Source organism: Salminus brasiliensis, chromosome 2 (assembly GCF_030463535.1).
Source record: "Salminus brasiliensis chromosome 2, fSalBra1.hap2, whole genome shotgun sequence".
NCBI classification, from domain to species: Eukaryota; Metazoa; Chordata; class Actinopteri; order Characiformes; family Bryconidae; genus Salminus; species Salminus brasiliensis.
This window is the reverse complement of record NC_132879.1, coordinates 60,020,661-60,038,546: the sequence shown is the minus strand read 5'-3', so window position 1 is coordinate 60,038,546 and position 17,886 is coordinate 60,020,661. Positions and strand designations below refer to the sequence as shown.

General features: G+C 44.6%; 2 protein-coding genes across 2 annotated transcripts; one reads left to right on the top strand and one right to left on the bottom strand.

The window, feature by feature from the left end:
• The first annotated feature begins 8,266 nt into the window (after positions 1–8,266).
• On the top strand, positions 8,267–11,097 carry mycbp (MYC binding protein). The gene is made up of 5 exons (XM_072674044.1): positions 8,267–8,367; positions 9,666–9,738; positions 9,853–9,901; positions 10,360–10,489; positions 10,715–11,097. Exons 1-5 carry the CDS (start codon positions 8,353–8,355, stop codon positions 10,757–10,759), a joined length of 312 nt encoding a protein of 103 aa, XP_072530145.1. The 5' UTR covers positions 8,267–8,352; the 3' UTR covers positions 10,760–11,097.
• A 1,389-nt stretch (positions 11,098–12,486) lies between these two features.
• On the bottom strand, positions 12,487–16,848 carry LOC140549620 (gap junction alpha-9 protein-like). Its single transcript, XM_072673370.1, has 2 exons — positions 15,832–16,848; positions 12,487–15,235 (listed from the first exon to the last, which is right to left on the bottom strand). Exons 1-2 carry the CDS (start codon positions 16,072–16,074, stop codon positions 13,997–13,999), a joined length of 1,482 nt encoding a protein of 493 aa, XP_072529471.1. The 5' UTR covers positions 16,075–16,848; the 3' UTR covers positions 12,487–13,996.
• Between the last annotated feature and the right edge of the window lie 1,038 nt (positions 16,849–17,886).

Genomic DNA, 17,886 nt, shown 5'->3' with positions numbered 1-17,886 from the left:
GACCATCCTCGCGTTTCCATCAGAACCCTCCTGCTGGAGTGCAGTCATGTGGAGCTGCAGCCCAGCTCACTGCTCAGGGTCTTCTATAAGGACTGCTTCCTGGACCACTGGGTGAGACAGATATATTATATACAGATAGAAGTCTAGAATTCCTGCTGCTGATTACGCTGTGTCTCATCACTGATGCTCGGTGTGATTTCATCAGCATTAATGTAATCGGGGTTGCTCAGATTCATCCTGTATTCTCTTCTCCTCAGGTCAGACAGAAGAAGCAGTACTCTGTGAAGATAGGCTACTCAAACAGTATTCTGGAGAAGAACACTGTGAGAACTCACACCTGCCCGTCTTCTGCATCTGGAGCACATCTGCAGGTTCCTTCAGTTACATGTGGAAGTGAAGACACGACTGTGAGATTATCTGCTAAAGAGCTGAAAGGCGCAACATTCAGAGGTCTGTTAGATGTTGAATATTCTCCTAATAATGTAATATACTGACGAAAGTTCAGAAATAGGCTATAATGTAAATATTGTCTAGAATTCATCTGAAGCATTCCTAAAGCAAAACGACAAAGCACACAAACTCATACTAAAAATTTACACCTCCTCCTAAACAAAGGCTGTACTTTATTAATATCCATCTGTTGCAGGTAAATATTAACAGAAACAAATAAACAGCTGTAGGTATGCAGATGCAGTTTCACTGTGAAACCATACATGTGTATCATAACACAGTGTTCTCTTCTAATCTGGATTGTAATGGTGGGATTCAGAGCAAGCTGCCGTTCACATTGCTGTGTTTCTTTCCTGGTTCTGAAGATGTTACAGCAGCAGTGTTTATTACAACCTCAGCCAAGGGGGATTTTATAAGTGTTGATATTAAAGTATTGAATCTCTTTTTCTGAAATAGACACACATCCTGCACGAGAGAGTAGTGTGTCTGAACCTGGTCTAACACAATGGAGAAATGAAGATGATCTGTTTATCAAAGTGAAGAACTCTGAAATGGAGGTACTGTCAGACACTGGAATTATACAGAAGATAATTATTACCAGTTATCTACCCTAAATACCAGAGATCCCTAAATACTCACAGATGGAGAAACCTGTCTTAGATTTCTGGGAGGTTCTAAAATGTTCTCCTTCATTCAGTCGAGGTCATTCATAAAATATTAAGATGCTGTTTTTTTTTAACTGCTTCTAAAGTTGAAACTGATCTAAATGACCTTCGTATTTAAAGTATTTATTTGAGTTAAGTATTAATTAAATGTTGTAAATTAAGTATTTTTTACGATTGATGTTTGGGAAAACACAAAATGGTTGCAAAGCTTGGTACTCCAGGTGATTGCTATTGTGTTGCTAAGTGGTTGCTACATGGCTGCTAAGCTGTTGCTGTGGTATCACAGGTGGTTGCTTTGGTATTCCAGGCAGTTGCTATGATGTTACTGGTGGTTTCCATGCTATCCCTGGCAGGTAATATGGTGTTGTTTTTAGGTGGTTGCTAAGGAATTCCTGCTGGTTATTATGATATTGCTAAGTGCTTGCTAGATGGGTGGATGCTATTGTAAAGCAGGCGGTTTCTATGGTGTTGCTAGATGAGTGTTATCATACTGCAAGGTGATTGCTATGGTATTTCAGGCGATTCCTAGGATGGTGCAGATTGTTGCTAGGCAGTTGTTGTCAAATCAAATCAAATCGGTTTTATTGTCACGTCACATTACACAGGCGTAAAGGTGAGTGCATCGTCCCTCACAGTCGTACAAACAAAAACACAAGCTTACAAAATAGAAATACTGAATATTTACACATTAACTTATACTGTACATATACACACACATTACACACAAACACACACACACACACACACACACACACACTATACATATACACACACTATACACACATTACACGCAGTAACGCAGTAAACTGGTTTAAAGCAGTAGTCTATGTGATCACTGTGGATTTCAGGTGGTTGTGCAGGTGGCTGTGATTGTGACATTTGGAGGGTTAATACAAAATCAGAAGCTGGAGCAGTGCTGCTAACTCTGCTCACATTAAAAATCAGGATAAAAGACAGGATGGACAAAATCAAATAAACTACATAGAAAACAGACGTGTGAGAATAGAAGTGTGCAGTGTACGGGACGGGGTAGGAATATGGTTAAGGTCATGGTTCACCAATTACTGTTCAGTTTGCCAGCTGGTTCTGTCAAAGAGAAGAGGTACTTTTCTTGTTCACTTGTAACAACATTATATATTCTGTAAGATATCTGAGTCTATGTAAATACACACACAGGTCTCAAACTACTCTAACTTCTCTTGTTCTTGTTTTAGTCATTCTTTTGTGTTTTGAACCAACTTAACTGAATAGTGCTTCAGCTTTTATTCACACATTCAAACTGTTCTTTAATGCTGGGCTCATTTTGGTTCGTTCTTCAGGATCACATTCTGCTTGTGCTGCAGTATACTGATATGACAGATGGACTGTGCATGGCAAAAGTGTCCTGTGCCCAGAAACAACCCAAACAACGTTCTAGGGCAAGGATACAGAGACAAGACCCTTTCTGGGATTTGATCTCAACGACACCTTCCGAGAGTTACTTTAAATATACAGATGGGTCCCCAGGTCAAACAACCTCAACTCCAGCAACAACTAAGCCAGCAACATCCCCTATCTCCTACCCACCAGAGTATATTGAAGACCTACCTGAAGAAACAGTAGATGAGATTTGGGGCTTTCCTTCTGAAACAAGCATTGATTCAGGGGTGTCTACAATAGCAGCAAAAATACAGATTACTACAGAAGCAGAACCTACTACCTCTGCTCCTTCAACTGCTATAACTACTGGAATAAGTACTACTACAAGAACCTCCACAACAGGTGAAACAACCTCAACTGCATCTGCATCAGACATCAGTTCCTCCCCAGGATATGTAGATGACCTCCCTGAGGAAACAATAGATGAGCTGTGGGACTTTCCTCTGGAAACAAACATTAATGCAGAAGTGTCTACAAAAGCAGCAGAAGCAGCAGATAAAGCCTTTCCACAAGCCATGACTCCAGCAGAAAGTACTGCCTCCAAAATTAGTACTACTGCATGGATCTTTTCAACAGGCCAAACAACCTCAACTGCAACAAGAATCAAACCTGCAACGTCCCCAATCATCTACACTTCAGGATATGTAGTAGACCTATCTGAGCAGTCCATATTTGAGCTCTGGGGCTTTCATTCAATCCCATCAAAACCTTACAGGCCATCTGAAATGCCAACTACATCAATGAAGAGAACCTCCTTTGCTTCAAGCTCAACTGCACAAGCTGTAGCTACTGTAGCTGCGACCACAGTAATTACCACAGAGACAACTCTTTCTACAACTACAACTTCTACAACAAACACTGTTCCTCAAACAAGCACCTCTAAAAGAACCTCTGCAGTGCCTACTCCAACCTCAACACCAGCCCCTACAAATGCAGCTACTCCAACCTCAACACCAGCCCCTACAAATGCAGCTACTCCAACCTCAACACCAGCCCCTGCAAATGCAGCTACTCCAACCTCAACACCGGCCCCTACAAATGCAGCTACTCCAACCTCAACACCGGCCCCTACAAATGCAGCTACTCCAACCTCAACACCGGCCCCTACAAATGCAGCTACTCCAACCTCAACACCGGCCCCTGCAAATGCAGCTACTCCAACCTCAACACCGGCCCCTACAAATGCAGCTACTCCAACCTCAACACCAGCCCCTACAAATGCAGCTACTCCAACCTCAACACCAGCCCCTACAAATGCAGCTACTCCAACCTCAACACCGGCCCCTACAAATGCAGCTACTCCAACCTCAACACCAGCCCCTGCAAATGCAGCTACTCCAACCTCAACACCTGCCCCTACAAATGCAGCTACTCCAACCTCAACACCAGCCCCTACAAATGCAGCTACTCCAACCTCAACACCAGCCCCTACAAATGCAGCTACTCCAACCTCAACACCAGCCCCTACAAATGCAGCTACTCCAACCTCAACACCGGCCCCTACAAATGCAGCTACTCCAACCTCAACACCGGCCCCTGCAAATGCAGCTACTCCAACCTCAACACCGGCCCCTGCAAATGCAGCTACTCCAACCTCAACACCGGCCCCTGCAAATGCAGCTACTCCAACCTCAACACCAGCCCCTACAAATGCAGCTACTCCAACCTCAAGACCAACCCCTACAAATGCAGCTACTCCAACCTTAACACCAACCCCTACAAATGCAGCGACTACAACCCCTACAAATGCAGCTACTCCAACCTCAACACCAGCCCCTACAAATGCAGCTACTCCAACCTCAACACCAGCCCCTACAAACGCAGCTACTCCAACCTCAACACCAGCCCCTACAAACGCAGCTACTCCAACCTCAACACCAGCCCCTACAAATGCAGCTACTCCAACCTCAACACCAACCCCTACAAATGCAGCTACTCCAACCTCAACACCAACCCCTACAAATGCAGCTACTCCAACCTCAACACCAGCCCCTACAAATGCAGCTACCTCTGGTGCCACGACCACACCTTCAGAATTTTTGACTAGTAACATTTCTGAAACCAGCACCATTACAAAGATTTTTACAGTAGCTTCTGCAAGTTCACCTGCAGAAAGTACACCAGTATTAAAAACTACTACAACTACATCAACAACACCTCCAGGATCTGTATCTACAGCTTCAGCAAGCACTACAGCTTCTCCAACAAGTACAACTGAAAGCACCTCTACTGTAGTGCCTACAAGTACCAGAGCAACAACGCCAGCATTAACAACCACATCTTCACCAACTGCATCAACCACAGCAACAGTTCAAACTACAACTATGACTACCACTGCTGGATCAAGCACACCTGCAACAATATCTCCTCAAGCTCTAACATCTTCAACAGCTGGAACAACACCAGCAGTATCAACTACGACTCCATCTACTGCTACATCCACGAGAACTCCTGAAACTGTAACTACAACTTCTGCAAGCACTACAGCTTCTGCAACAAGTACAACTGAAAGCACCTCTACTGTAGTGCCTACAAGTACCAGAGCAACAACGCCAGCATTAACAACCACATCTTCACCAACTGCATCAAACACAGCAACAGTTCAAACTACAACTATGACTACCACTGCTGGATCAAGCACACCTGCAACAACATCTCCTCAAGCTCTAACATCTTCAACAGCTGGAACAACACCAGCAGTATCAACTACGACTCCATCTACTGCTACATCCACGAGAACTCCTGAAACTGTAACTACAACTTCTGCAAGCACTACAGCTTCTGCAACAAGTACAACTGAAAGCACCTCTACTGTAGTGCCAACAAGTACCAGAGCAACAACGCCAGTATTACCAACTGTAGACTCTTTCAGAGTCAGACTCCGTGTCAGATTCGGGCTTTACTGGCCAAGCATGTTTCAGAAATGGAACTTGTCTTGGTTACACTGGTTACACAGAAGCTCACAGTGTGAGCACTAACACACACCTAGCTCTATCACAAATACACTCTGTTTCTCTCTCTCTCTCTCTCTCTCTGTCTCTCTCTCTCACACTCACACACACACACTCACACACACACACACACACACACACACACACACACACACACACACATTCATATCTGTCCTGAGAGCAGCAGCCAGTTAGCAGTAAAACAGTAGCAAGGTTGAACAAATAAAACAGAACCAAGTAATTAAAATAATATAAATAATAATAAAAAATCTGGACCTGCCTGAGGTGAGGAGCTGAAACGGGTGATGGCTAGCATGAGATGGGTCAGCAATAAAATGTGCAGGTCAAGTAGGGTGGGCAGATGAACACTGATGGTCTTCCCGCAGATCTGAATGTCCTGTTTGGTAGCAGAACTGTGAATGTCTCCAACTCCAAGTGGAACACTAGCAGTAACTACTGCAACTGCACCCACTGCAACAACCACAGTGACATCTACACCTGCACCTACTGCTGTTATGTCTGTTGTCCTGGAAAGTGTAGCACTAGAAGGACCTCTCCAAGGCCTCCTACAGCCTCAACACCAACCAAGTTGGTACCATGCCTTTGCTCACAGAGAAGAGGAAGAAAGCAGGAGCCATGCTATGAAACTCTCATGTTGATGGTACTGGCATGCTATTTCCTGGGCAGTGCTGATCCAGTGTGCATGTCCTGGTCTTCATGGTTGGAGCAGAAGCTGAACACTGGTTTCTTACCCTGCTGTGAATGTTGTGTTTGCTAACAGCAGACAGTAATGCCTTGTTCTGCTCTTCATCTGTTTTCTGTGGAGTCAGTAATAAACACTGTGTTACCTTCAGCTTCCTCCATGTTTCTTCAGCTGCACTTAAAATCAGTAACTTGTAGAACATAGCCAAACTCAGCCCCTTTCCATTTTATGGCAGGTTCTACCTTTACAGGTATTTCCCCATGAGGCTAATTTATTATAAGGAGTATTCTACTAGTCTGAGCTGTAGTCTGAACACAGACCTTTATTTGAAACAGTTTCAGTCTCTGTGAATGTGTGATCTCTGTTTCTGGTTTGTAGAGCTGCTGTAGAGCTGCTGTAGAGCTGAACGTAGGAAGGGGAAATGAAGCTCCAGGTTGGCTAAGATAAACACTGACCTGCTCAGGAGTGTCTAGTTTTAGTTTAGAGCTTTATCTTGATTAAAGAGCTCCTAAATAACTTTCAAAAATTCAAAATCCTGTTGTATCAGTGTAGCGCTAACGCTGACATTGCACCGATTGCTGAAAACCTCTGAAGAGAAGTCAGTTTGTATGATGAAGGTAGGAAGAGCCCCAGAGAATAGAGAATAAACACAATTCATACACCGTTGTAAACATCTGGGAGAATAATGGTTTGCAGGCATGATTCTGGATGCAGCCTCTATTAGCCCCGTCCCAAATGGCACACCTGCCGCCCTGTTGTCCTCATGTGCATGTGACCACGAGGCTGTAGTGCCCCGTTCTCATTCTGACGATCTAAAGGGTATCTACGAGTGCCCACTATGCACCGTTATTAACCTATCTGGCAAGGAGACTAGAAAACAGACTCAGCAGGTCCATATTACCCACAATTCCAAGCAGCTGGGACCAGCTGTATGAGCGCCTTGTCACCTGAGTGCATCAGCAGGACCCGAGACGGGGCTTAGGGCACCATTTGGGACTGGGCTATAATCTATGATAAACACAGCCTAAGTCTAATAAACAGCGCCACCAGCTGTTACACTACAGTCTGTGCATGCAGGCCGGCCAGCAGAAAGGGGTTCATCTGGTCTTGTACAGACTGTAAAATGTCCTGCATTACTTTGGACCTACACTGTAGGACTTTATCTCTGTATGGTCATCAGTGCAGCCTACAACACGTGTCCTTCCTTACAGCCAGTGAGTACTGTGCTCCATTTGAACCGGGATGTTGGATTTTCGGGACATCCTCACCTACCCGGATCAAAACACACCCTTTACTGGCAAAACCAGCATTGCACATATATTTTGAGTGGAGTTGCTGTTGTTGATGCACTAGCTGGTCTACATGCAGAATGACCAACATGACCCTGCTGGTGGACCAGTGTGGTCAGGCTAGTCATGATATATCATACAGGTCATGCTGGTCAGCTACCTACTGGTGCTCATGCCTGTAAAACCAGCTGATGACCACTATGATTCTCCAGCTGCTCCAGCTGAAGAGGTGCTCAGCAGGTGTGATGGTGGTCTTCATGGTGGAGATGTGCTCAGCAGGTGTGATGGTGGTCTTCATGGTGGAGAGGTGCTCAGCAGGTGTGATGGTGGTCTTCATGGTGGAGATGTGCTCAGCAGGTGTGATGGTGGTCTTCATGGTGGAGATGTGCTCAGCAGGTGTGATGGTGGTCTTCATGGTGGAGATGTGCTCAGCAGGTGTGATGGTGGTCTTCATGGTGGAGAGGTGCTCAGCAGGTGTGATGGTGGTCTTCATGGTGGAGAGGTGCTCAGCAGGTGTGATGGTGGTCTTCATGGTGGAGAGGTGCTCAGCAGGTGTGATGGTGGTCTTCATGGTGGAGAGGTGCTCAGCAGGTGTGATGGTGGTCTTCATGGTGGAGAGTTTCTGTGGAGAGCTCGCTAGCAAGGGATCATCACAGACAGATCTAAGATAATTCACTGAACTTGCTGGAACCTTTGTTGTTGTTGTTGTTGTTGTTGTTGTTGTTGTTGTTTTCAGTCTCTCTCTGTTGCCCCGACGACGGCTTGTTGTCTTCCGGGCGCGCCGTTGGGCGCTGTGCGCACTGCGCATGCGCGGGGGGAAAGTTTGCAGCAGGTAGCCGCAGAGCTAATCGTCTCGGAGAGGAATTTAACCGGACATGGCGCATTACAGAGTGAGTACTGAGCAGGAACAGGCCCGGTGGGTCGGAACGGGCTGTTGTGGACCCTCCCAGTGTCGGTTCGAGTAGTTGGTCGTTATGGAGGCGACGCGGAGCTCCAGCTAGCAGGTCCGCTGCGGCTGCTGTCGGTGCGGTGGGGCTGACCCGGCTCTGCTCTCCGGACTGGAAACGCTGGAAACGGTTCGGTTCGGTTTTACTGAGCAGTTTAGCTCCAACTTGTCCTGCTGAACTCAGCTCCAGAGCAGGTTCTGCTGGTCTTTCAGGAGAGTGCGACTCTGTACTGGTTGCACTGGTTGACCAGTCCAGCGTATGTCTCCATTTGTGTTAGGTGGACTAGCTGACCTTCAGACTTGTAGAACTGGTTAACTGGTTTGGGTTAGCTGGTCATGTTGGTGGACAGTTAGGCTGATTTGATAAAGCTGGTCAGACTGGTGAACCAGTGTAGTGAGGCTGGTCATCTGCTTTGGTCATCAGCCTAACCCTCACACTGAGATAAACACACCCTGTGCTGGTCAGCCTGTTTTTCTTTACAGTAAGACTTTATCTAATGGGTAAATGTCCATTCTGACCTCAGTTTGAATGGTCAGACCAGTTTATTGTCCAGACAGTATCTATGTTGTAAAGTGGAGACCAGACCAGTCACAGTGGTCACAGTACAGTGATTGCTCAGTTAATCCATTCCATACGTTTCTCAGACTCCTCCCCCCTGTGCACCTGTCCCTGGTCCAGCACACCTGACTCCACTAATGTGATCATTAGCTCACCTCAGGTCAAACTGCCACGGCAGACCCAACGCTTCTGTCAGCAGCCCTGTAGCTCAGCCTGGATAACTGGACTTTTTTGGTGATCAATCAAACATCAAACAAAATGATTGATCACTGACATTTACTCATCTCTGTAAACACACCCCCAAAACATTTGTTTGGTTCATTTAAAAAGTAAAAATGCTGTGCAAACATGATTGTAACAACAATGTGTAAAAAGATATTTATTTAAAAAATGTATTTATTGATTAATTTATTTTTTACTGGAATAGTTCTTAAAACAATTGCTGTCCAGCGTTCAGCTCTGTGGAGAAGGTGTTTGTGTTTTATAGACTAAATAAAGTCCCACCCTCTTTTAAACCACATCCATCTACCAACCAATGAAGATCTGGAACCTTCTGAGAGACGGAGACTGAATCTGGGCTCCGAGATCAATAATGATACTCTGATTGTCACCAAACTGCTCCCTTGCGTAACGTGTTGTACTGCAGTACATTTATTCCAGATATCTGTTGTGTGTTCTTTCAGGCCGCAGAGTCGAAGCGTGAGCAGTTCAGAAGGTATCTGGAGAAGGCTGGGGTGCTGGACAGTCTCACCAATGGTTTGTCCTGCTCTTAACAGCCTCCTCAGCGCTGTAGCTTTATAGGCTGTATAATACTGTAGCCTGTCTACATTTCAGTGATCCGTCACTAATGATTTTCTCCTCAAATCGCAGTGTTGGTGGCGTTGTATGAGGAGACGGAGAAACCCAACAATGCCTTGGAGTATCCTTTATGTTGTGGTGGGTTAAATAGTGGTGTGCAGATCATCGCTGGTCAGAGCCAGTTGTGCTCTCTCAGACTCTAGCTGTTGATGGCAAAGAGACATGGCTTGGGATTCGAACTTTTTACAGTGATAAATCTCTCACTCTAGAAGTAGACAGACGCAGACTGAGCAGCTGTCCGTGACGTGAACGTAGCATGCAGACAGTCCGGTACAGTATGGAAACAGTGTGTAAAGCTACCTGTGTCTCATAGGGGAAGCCAAGTAAAGACCTCGCTGGTCAACTACTACCAAACATGAACTGGGTGCACAGTAACGTCTACAGTAACGCCTCATATTTGGACGAACACAGACCTCTGCACTTGGAACCGGCTCTCTGTGTACGAATAACCTGTTGAGGGCCGTAGCTTGCTCTTGTGTTCCTGACAGTAGTTTTGAGCCCTAAGCAGAACATCTTCAGGTTTATAAGGCAGCACCTTGGCACGGCCGGACCAGACTCGGCTGATGTTGAATCCCTACGTCTGGAGCTGACGGAGCTACAACAGAAATATGACCTTCTCGTGGAGGAGAACAGAGAGCTGAGGAACAGGGTAAGAGCTAACGCTAATCCCTCAGGAACACTGATCTGTAGGAGAGCTATAGGATAGAGTCCTATCCTATCTGGAACTTTTAGTTAATGTTATCTGTCGATTATAGATTTGGCTCCTCCCACTTTAAACTGATTTGTGCTGGAATCAGAAGCTTCTGGAGATGAATTCAGAAGCGCTGATGTTCTGATCCAGACAGCCTGCTTACTGTCCTGCTCTCTCCTCCAGCTCCTGCAGTACGAACCCCCTGCGGAGGACAGAGGAGCAGAATGAAGAGGACTCTTCTGCGTTAGTTTGTTTATAGTTAAGGGCTGTTTGAGGAAGGGAGTCTATGTTTGAGAGGTAGAATAGGTTTATTTTCTTGAGTGCAATTTTTTTTATTATGTTTTGTAAAATACTGGAAAACACTGGTGAGATTTCATTTGTTGAGAAGAAGAATAGAAGAATATAGTGTTAAATTTACTTTCCTACAGACCTGAACTCAATATATTAATCCTGCAGCACCTCCTGTCTCTGAGAATCATTTCTGTTCCTTTAAGATGAAGATGACGACGATGATGATGAATCTGTTTATTCAAATAAAACTTCAGGGACATCCAGACTGTTATAGACCTGCATCAGACTCCTCACTTACCACTCCACTTTAATCCAGGTTTACACACTCACTCACACACACACACACACACACACACACACACACACACTCACACCACCACTACTACTAAAGGTCTAGCAGATCTCATTGATGATGAGCGTCTCACACTTAACCTGTTAAGTGTATTATACTTGATACATAATCTCAGTCACATCAGTGTGAAAATAAAATATTCATAATAAGTCATTATTGAATATAATATAAAATACACTGTTAATTACATGGCTAAGAAAATAGTCAGACACATGTTTTCTGCCCCCTGGTGGATTTTCAGTGTGCTGCATGTACCAGAAAAATACAGATTTCTACATCTGAAGTGACTTGAGGAAAACATTAAAGGCAAGTTTTATGTTCTATATGTTTGTTAAAAAAAGAAAAACAACAGCAAATGTGATCAGTACACTCTGAAAGTATCAGATATGATACATAATAAAATGCAAAGTGTTTTTTTTATAACAGGTCAGATCAGTTAAATGCCAGATTGAAAGAATTAGAGTTGTCTGGTGATTATCTGATGGTTCAGGCTATAAAGGGTTAACAGTCTTCACAGACTTTTTTTCTCATTGTAAGAGCACACACACACACACACACACACACACACACTGTAGACGATTAGACAGAGATGGGCATCACACACACACACACACACACACATAGTCAAAGAGCATCCTTAGAGGAACATTTGAGAAGATCATTGTTATGCTTGAGAGCCTCTGGATCAGTTTTGGGCTCCAGCAGAGGGATAGAGACTGACACCACCAGACCTTCCACGCTGTAACTGCTTCTGATTGAGTTCCTAACCTGGAAAACTGCTTCAGAGTGTGAACGTACAGAACAGGTTAATGTGGAGTCATATCATAGGCCCTGCTGTAAATTCTGGCTAAAGACAGATGGTTTTAATGTTATGGTTGATTGGTGTAAAATGCTGCCCAGTGAAAAACATGAATCTCCAGAATGGTGACGTTGCAGGAAAAGGCGAAGTGTTGACTTCTGACTGGAAGTTTAAGTAAAATAAGAAATTATTTCTAGTATTGGTATAGTATTTAGGGCATTTCTATTGGTCCATTCCTCCAGAATTCACTATTACCCTACACTGCAATGCGGCACAGAAAGTGAGGAGCTACATTACAAATGTCAGGGTGGTGTATGTTGGCATAGAAACAGGTAGTGCAAAGCGGGTTATTCAAGTATGTTGTGTACTAACCTCATCCACACTATTAAAATTAGTATTTAGTATTTATCTTATAGTATTAGTGTGTTGTGTGTAAAGTCTGTAGAAGATAATTGGGACACACCCTAGACTTCTCCCATTTCTTAATACAGCAAATGACCAACCAACACAATCTTTTCTCTTAATATGTTTAATCATTTTACAAAAGGTAAAAGCAGTGGTAACTTCTAAAATAAGAGTGTGTAAAACAGTGTCTGTCAGACAGATCCTTAAGGAAATATGATACATATCTCACATAAACAGACACATAACAGGTAAAAGGGAAATAGGTAGTATGTTTATATATAAATATAAAGTACAGTTTTTAAAAAGGAATATATATTTATATAGATTTTTGTATTTACAGATATGTACATATATTATACACTATATTTGCAGGTGTGCAGTACAGGAGGGACAGACAGCCTCTACCTGAACAGCAGGGTACTCGTTTTGTGAAGCCGATTTTCCACAGACCCGTCAGACCTGAGTTCACTGCATGGTTCGTATCTGGAGGAGGTTCTAACACCAGTGAGAGAACGACTGTGATCTGCATAAGTTCATGCTTTTCCCTTTCTAATGACCAAGACCTTCACTGCACTGCAGTACGGACTGATGAACCACCCTGCATGTCCCTGCATCTGCAGGCTTTTCTTTTATGGAGCTCTTCTGCATGATGGTGGATCTGAGGCCGGATTGACGAAAGAAAAAAACCATACAAAGATCTTAAGTTCAACACCTTCTTGTTCTGAACAAAGTTCTCACATATTCTCCTAAAAATAGGAACTGTTTATAAGATAATAGTTTTAGACCCTGCCCACAGTGTCTGAATATGTTTCACCCTGGAGAGCATTCTGAAAAACCTCCACCCTGGAGAGCATTCTGAAAAACCTCCACCCTGGAGAGCATTCCTAAAAACCTCCACCCTGGAGAGAATTCTGGAAAAACCTCCACCCTGGAGAGCATTCTGAAAAACCTTCACCCTGAAGAGCATTCTGAAAAACCTCCACCCTGAAGAGCATTCTGGAAAAACCTCCACCCTGAAGAGCATTCTGAAAAACCTCCACCCTGGAGAGCATTCCTAAAAACCTCCACCCTGAAGAGCATTCTGAAAAACCTCCACCCTGGAGAGCATTCTGGAAAAACCTCCACTCTGAAGAGCATTCCTAAAAACCTCCACCCTGGAGAGCATTCTGAAAAACCTCCACCCTGGAGGGCCATCTAAAACGCTGTGTTGATGTTGATGGGAGGCTGAAATGCAAAGACAAAGTTACTTTTTTAGAAAAATTATCTGGGTAAGTGTGGGCGGGACTCACCCTGATGACTGTTTCAGCCTAAGCCTAAAGCCTAAGACTAAAGTCTAAAGTGTGAGGCTAACAAAACGATATAAAGGAAAGCACCTGTTCTTAGAATTATCCTCCACCGAAAAGTAAAAAGTACAGACAGAAGTAAAGAACATTTGAGAGACGTTTGTAGTTGTAGAACCATGTTCGTAAATCTGACCCGTTAGAAAATGAGAAACTGCACTGATGAATATTACTGATATAAGCTTTCTAATAGATGAAAGAAGCTTCCGTTTCAGTTATTTTGTTAGTAAAAAATAAAGTTAGTGATTTTATTTACGATAATCTTCAGAGCAGTGGTTTTAGATCTGCAGGTCCGTGGCGGCTCTCCTGCTGCTAGCACTGCTGGCCGGTGATGCCCTTCGGTTTGCAGAGAGAGTTGGACTATGGTGTGAATTAGAGCTCCTGTCTGCTGCAGAGTCCGGCGTCTGTGGCCGGCTGGACCTTCTGGAATCCGGTTTGAGGAATGCCCGGCTGTGGACCACAGGCTGACCAACACGTGGATGAATCCCTGCGATTGACTCCTCACTGTCAGACGCATTGCCCTCCATCACTGTACTGCAGTTCCACGGACCACTGACCTTTCTGGGTCTCCGAGCGGTGTTGGTCGGACAGGTGGTGGCACAGGTTTTGGAGTCAGTCACTGGAAGCGTTGGGTACTCGGTACTCTCGGTCTCAAGCTCCTGCGAGTCCTCGAGGAGTTTTTCGGGCTTGTCCACACGAGAGCGAACCTCATTGCTGGTGTTGTTGGAGTTGCTGTTGCGCTCCGTGGGACTGGGAACACGGTTCTTGCCTTCTTTCTGACCATCTGGTCCCAGTCTTCCTCCAGATTGACCCTCCAGCTTGACTGGCTGGAATGCAGACGACCCACTTATAAGAGGTGGGTAAGCAGGTCCATTGGCCTGTTTCTCATGAAGTAGCGTGTATCCGCTTGGTGCGGTCGGGATCGTGGCCTTGCGTCCTTGGCTGATGCACACTTGATGCACTACAGAGTTCTTTTTGGTCTTGGCACCATAGCAGTCGTCTAGATCATCCTTCAAGTGTGGGTAGTATTCAAGGATGCCCTTCTTGATCTTTTTGTACGCAAGGTGCAGGATCTCCAGCAAGCTGAGAAAGAGGGAGACGGCTGCTATGACCTGCATGAACACCATGAACACGCTTTTCTCAGTCGGGCGTGAGACAAAGCAGTCGACGACATCAGGGCACGGCTCGCGCTCGCACTTATACAGCGGTTGCAGCTGGTTCCCGTACAGCAGGTGCTGACCGAGCATGAACCCGACCTCCACCACTGACCGGGTGACTATGTGAGCGATGTAGGTCTGCAGAAGCGACCCCCTGAGAGGAGCCTTGTTCAGTTTGCCCTGTTCGATCTGCCTCATCTCCCTCTCTATCCTCTTGCGAGCGTCAGCCTGCTCCGGGTCCAGTACCTCCAGCTCCCGCCGCAGTGTCACCTTCTTGCAGTGCCGCTCTTTCTCCAGGGCTCTCAGCTGGTAGATGGCATGTCCCATGTAGACAAGCGAGGGCGACGAGACGAAGATTACCTAGAATGATATACAGTTAGTCCCCGGTTAGTTTCCGCAGGCTTGGCTGCTATTCTGACCTGTTTCTCGTCCCTTGCATTTTGGACTCAGAGTCATGCTCTGTTGTCTTCTCATACTTTATCATTTTAGATATGCGTTAGCCCAAAAACCCACATCCTGGTCCTCAGGCACACCTGCCCTGCCCTGCCCTTTGGAATATCCCCGGAGTGTCCCTGCTCTTATACACCCACTTCAACCCAGGAATGGCTGGTACATTGATTGATGATGTGGCCTTTCTGTGGTAGACTGGGGTTGGATTTCTTGGCCAGGTGAGCGCACCACTGTACACCAGTAAGAGTCGTTGGGCGGCAGTCCTAACATTCTCCTACCTGTGGAACATGCATGTCGCTCTGGATGAGAGCTGCAGCCACAGCTATAAATAACTCTTTCCTCCGTTAATGATGTACTGACTTTTTTGGCTTATTTTTAGAGGGCTTCACCTACAGACATCCAGGTCCAGGTCCAGAGCCTTAATGGCCTGATTCAGCTCGTGGCTGTAGTTGGAGATTAGGACTGGGTTGGTCACCTCTTTGCTGTACACATGAACTAAGACTGACCTGCAGCACCCAGTATCGGATGAGAGAGATAGGGAAGGCGAGGTCGTAGCAGACGTTGCGGCAGCCGGGCTGCTTGGTGTTGCAGATGAAGTCGGCCTGCTCGTCGTTCCACACGTCTTCTGCTGCCACGCCCAGCACCAGCATGCGGAAGATGAAGAGGATGGTCAGCCATATCTTCCCCACCATGGTGGAGTGTATGTGCACCTCCTCGAGGATTCCACCCAGGAAGTTCCAGTCCCCCATCGTCACTCACATTGCTACTGTGGAGGGAGGGATCATTAGATCATAAACTGCCAATCAAAGGAGGAGGAACATTCTGCTTTAATTAGAAATGTTAATAATAAGTAATGATCTTACAGTAGAACCTGGTAAAGAACACAACACAGTCCTTTAATAACTGTCTGGACAGTCCTCCTCCATCGAGCTCATATGTGAAGAATGACAGTAGTTGCTAGGTGGTAAATAGGGTGAAACGTTTTGCTAGATGGTTGCTATGGGTTTACTGTAAATGATATGGATGAATTACTTCTTCATAACTCACTGTTTTTGAGGTGTTTAATGGTTGTGGCTTGCATCTATAGGATGTAAATGTATGTACCTTTATGCCACATCTCACTAAAGAGGAGCACAAAAAATTTAAATAAGTACAAATGATACCAAATATGTTTTTGGCTGAAATCAATATTATCCCATTTACAGCTTCCTAAACACCCCTGAACCATCAAACGTATCCATCTCAGCTCCAACATCATACACTTACAACTGTATATGTACATTTACTGCAAAAATGCAAATACTATAAGAGCAGAGTTTAAAGCAGTGTACATCAGACTGTGATAAACTGATCCGAGAGCTGCAATACAGCGGCACGCAAAGTTTCGACACCTGTTATGTCTGTTGATGAAAAGAAGACAAGGTGATCTCCAAAAGCCACCAGGTTAAAGATGAAACATTTCTTTGATATTTTAATTAGAAATACTCTTTTTTATTTCCATCTTAAACAGATTCAAAATAAATCAATCAAGATGTTTTATCTAAACTGGTTGGGGAGCTGAAATTCTGTACATTTATATATTTATGTATTTGTTTTATTGTTTTATTCTAAAGATGAACAATAAAACTGCATAAAAGATCGGAATATGTTTAAGAATATAATAAACAAGCAAATAATAAATAAATAAACAAATATATATATATATATATAATAAATATATATATATATATTTTTTTTTTTTCATTATACACATTTTAGTGTATTTTAAGAGTAAGAGTAATAATAATACACTGCAAATTGGATATGGTTATATTTTTCATATTTAAAAACACTGAGAGTTTTAAAAACCTGTAGAGTTAAACTGTATATGTAGATACCTGATCGTATAGGTCACTCTGAGCTAAAGCTGTTCCTTGTAATCTATAACTCTACCTGCTGAAAAGTAACACAGCTCCTGGGTCCGGGGCCGGGGGCCGGGAGCTGGGTCCGGATCTGAAGCTGAGGCTGAGGATGCTGAAACAGTCTCAATGAAATAATGACTCACCTCGTCTCTGAGGAGTGAAATGGACGCCCTGGTCTGCACTGTAGGAGGACAGTCGCGCTCAGGCACAGATACACTGGTGCTCATCCTGGAGAAGAAGAAGATCAGCCTGGTAGGAGGGTGAAAAGGTTAGCTCTTACAGTGAGTCGCTGTAGTGTCCGCTGAACCCTGCTGAGCTGTGGTCAGTTCAGCTCTGCCTTTATACCAGCCTGAAGGGATCAATACAGTTTACTGTGGCAGGGAAGCCTGCCGGTCATCCTGCAGACTGGACACGTTACTCGTGTTTCCTCTGGAACGTTAAACCCTTTAAGCTGCAGAATTATTATTATTATTATTATTATTATTATTATTATTATTTAATGTTTACATAGTCCACAGAGGCCGTATTCACCTGACGTGGTCTTGGTTGGAGGTGGTGTTCCCTGGAGAATCCCAGCAGTTCTGGAAATCTTCAAAACCAGTGCATATTTTCTCTGAAGCTGAAGCTGCTGATCTGTACCTGCATAAGTTTATGTACTGC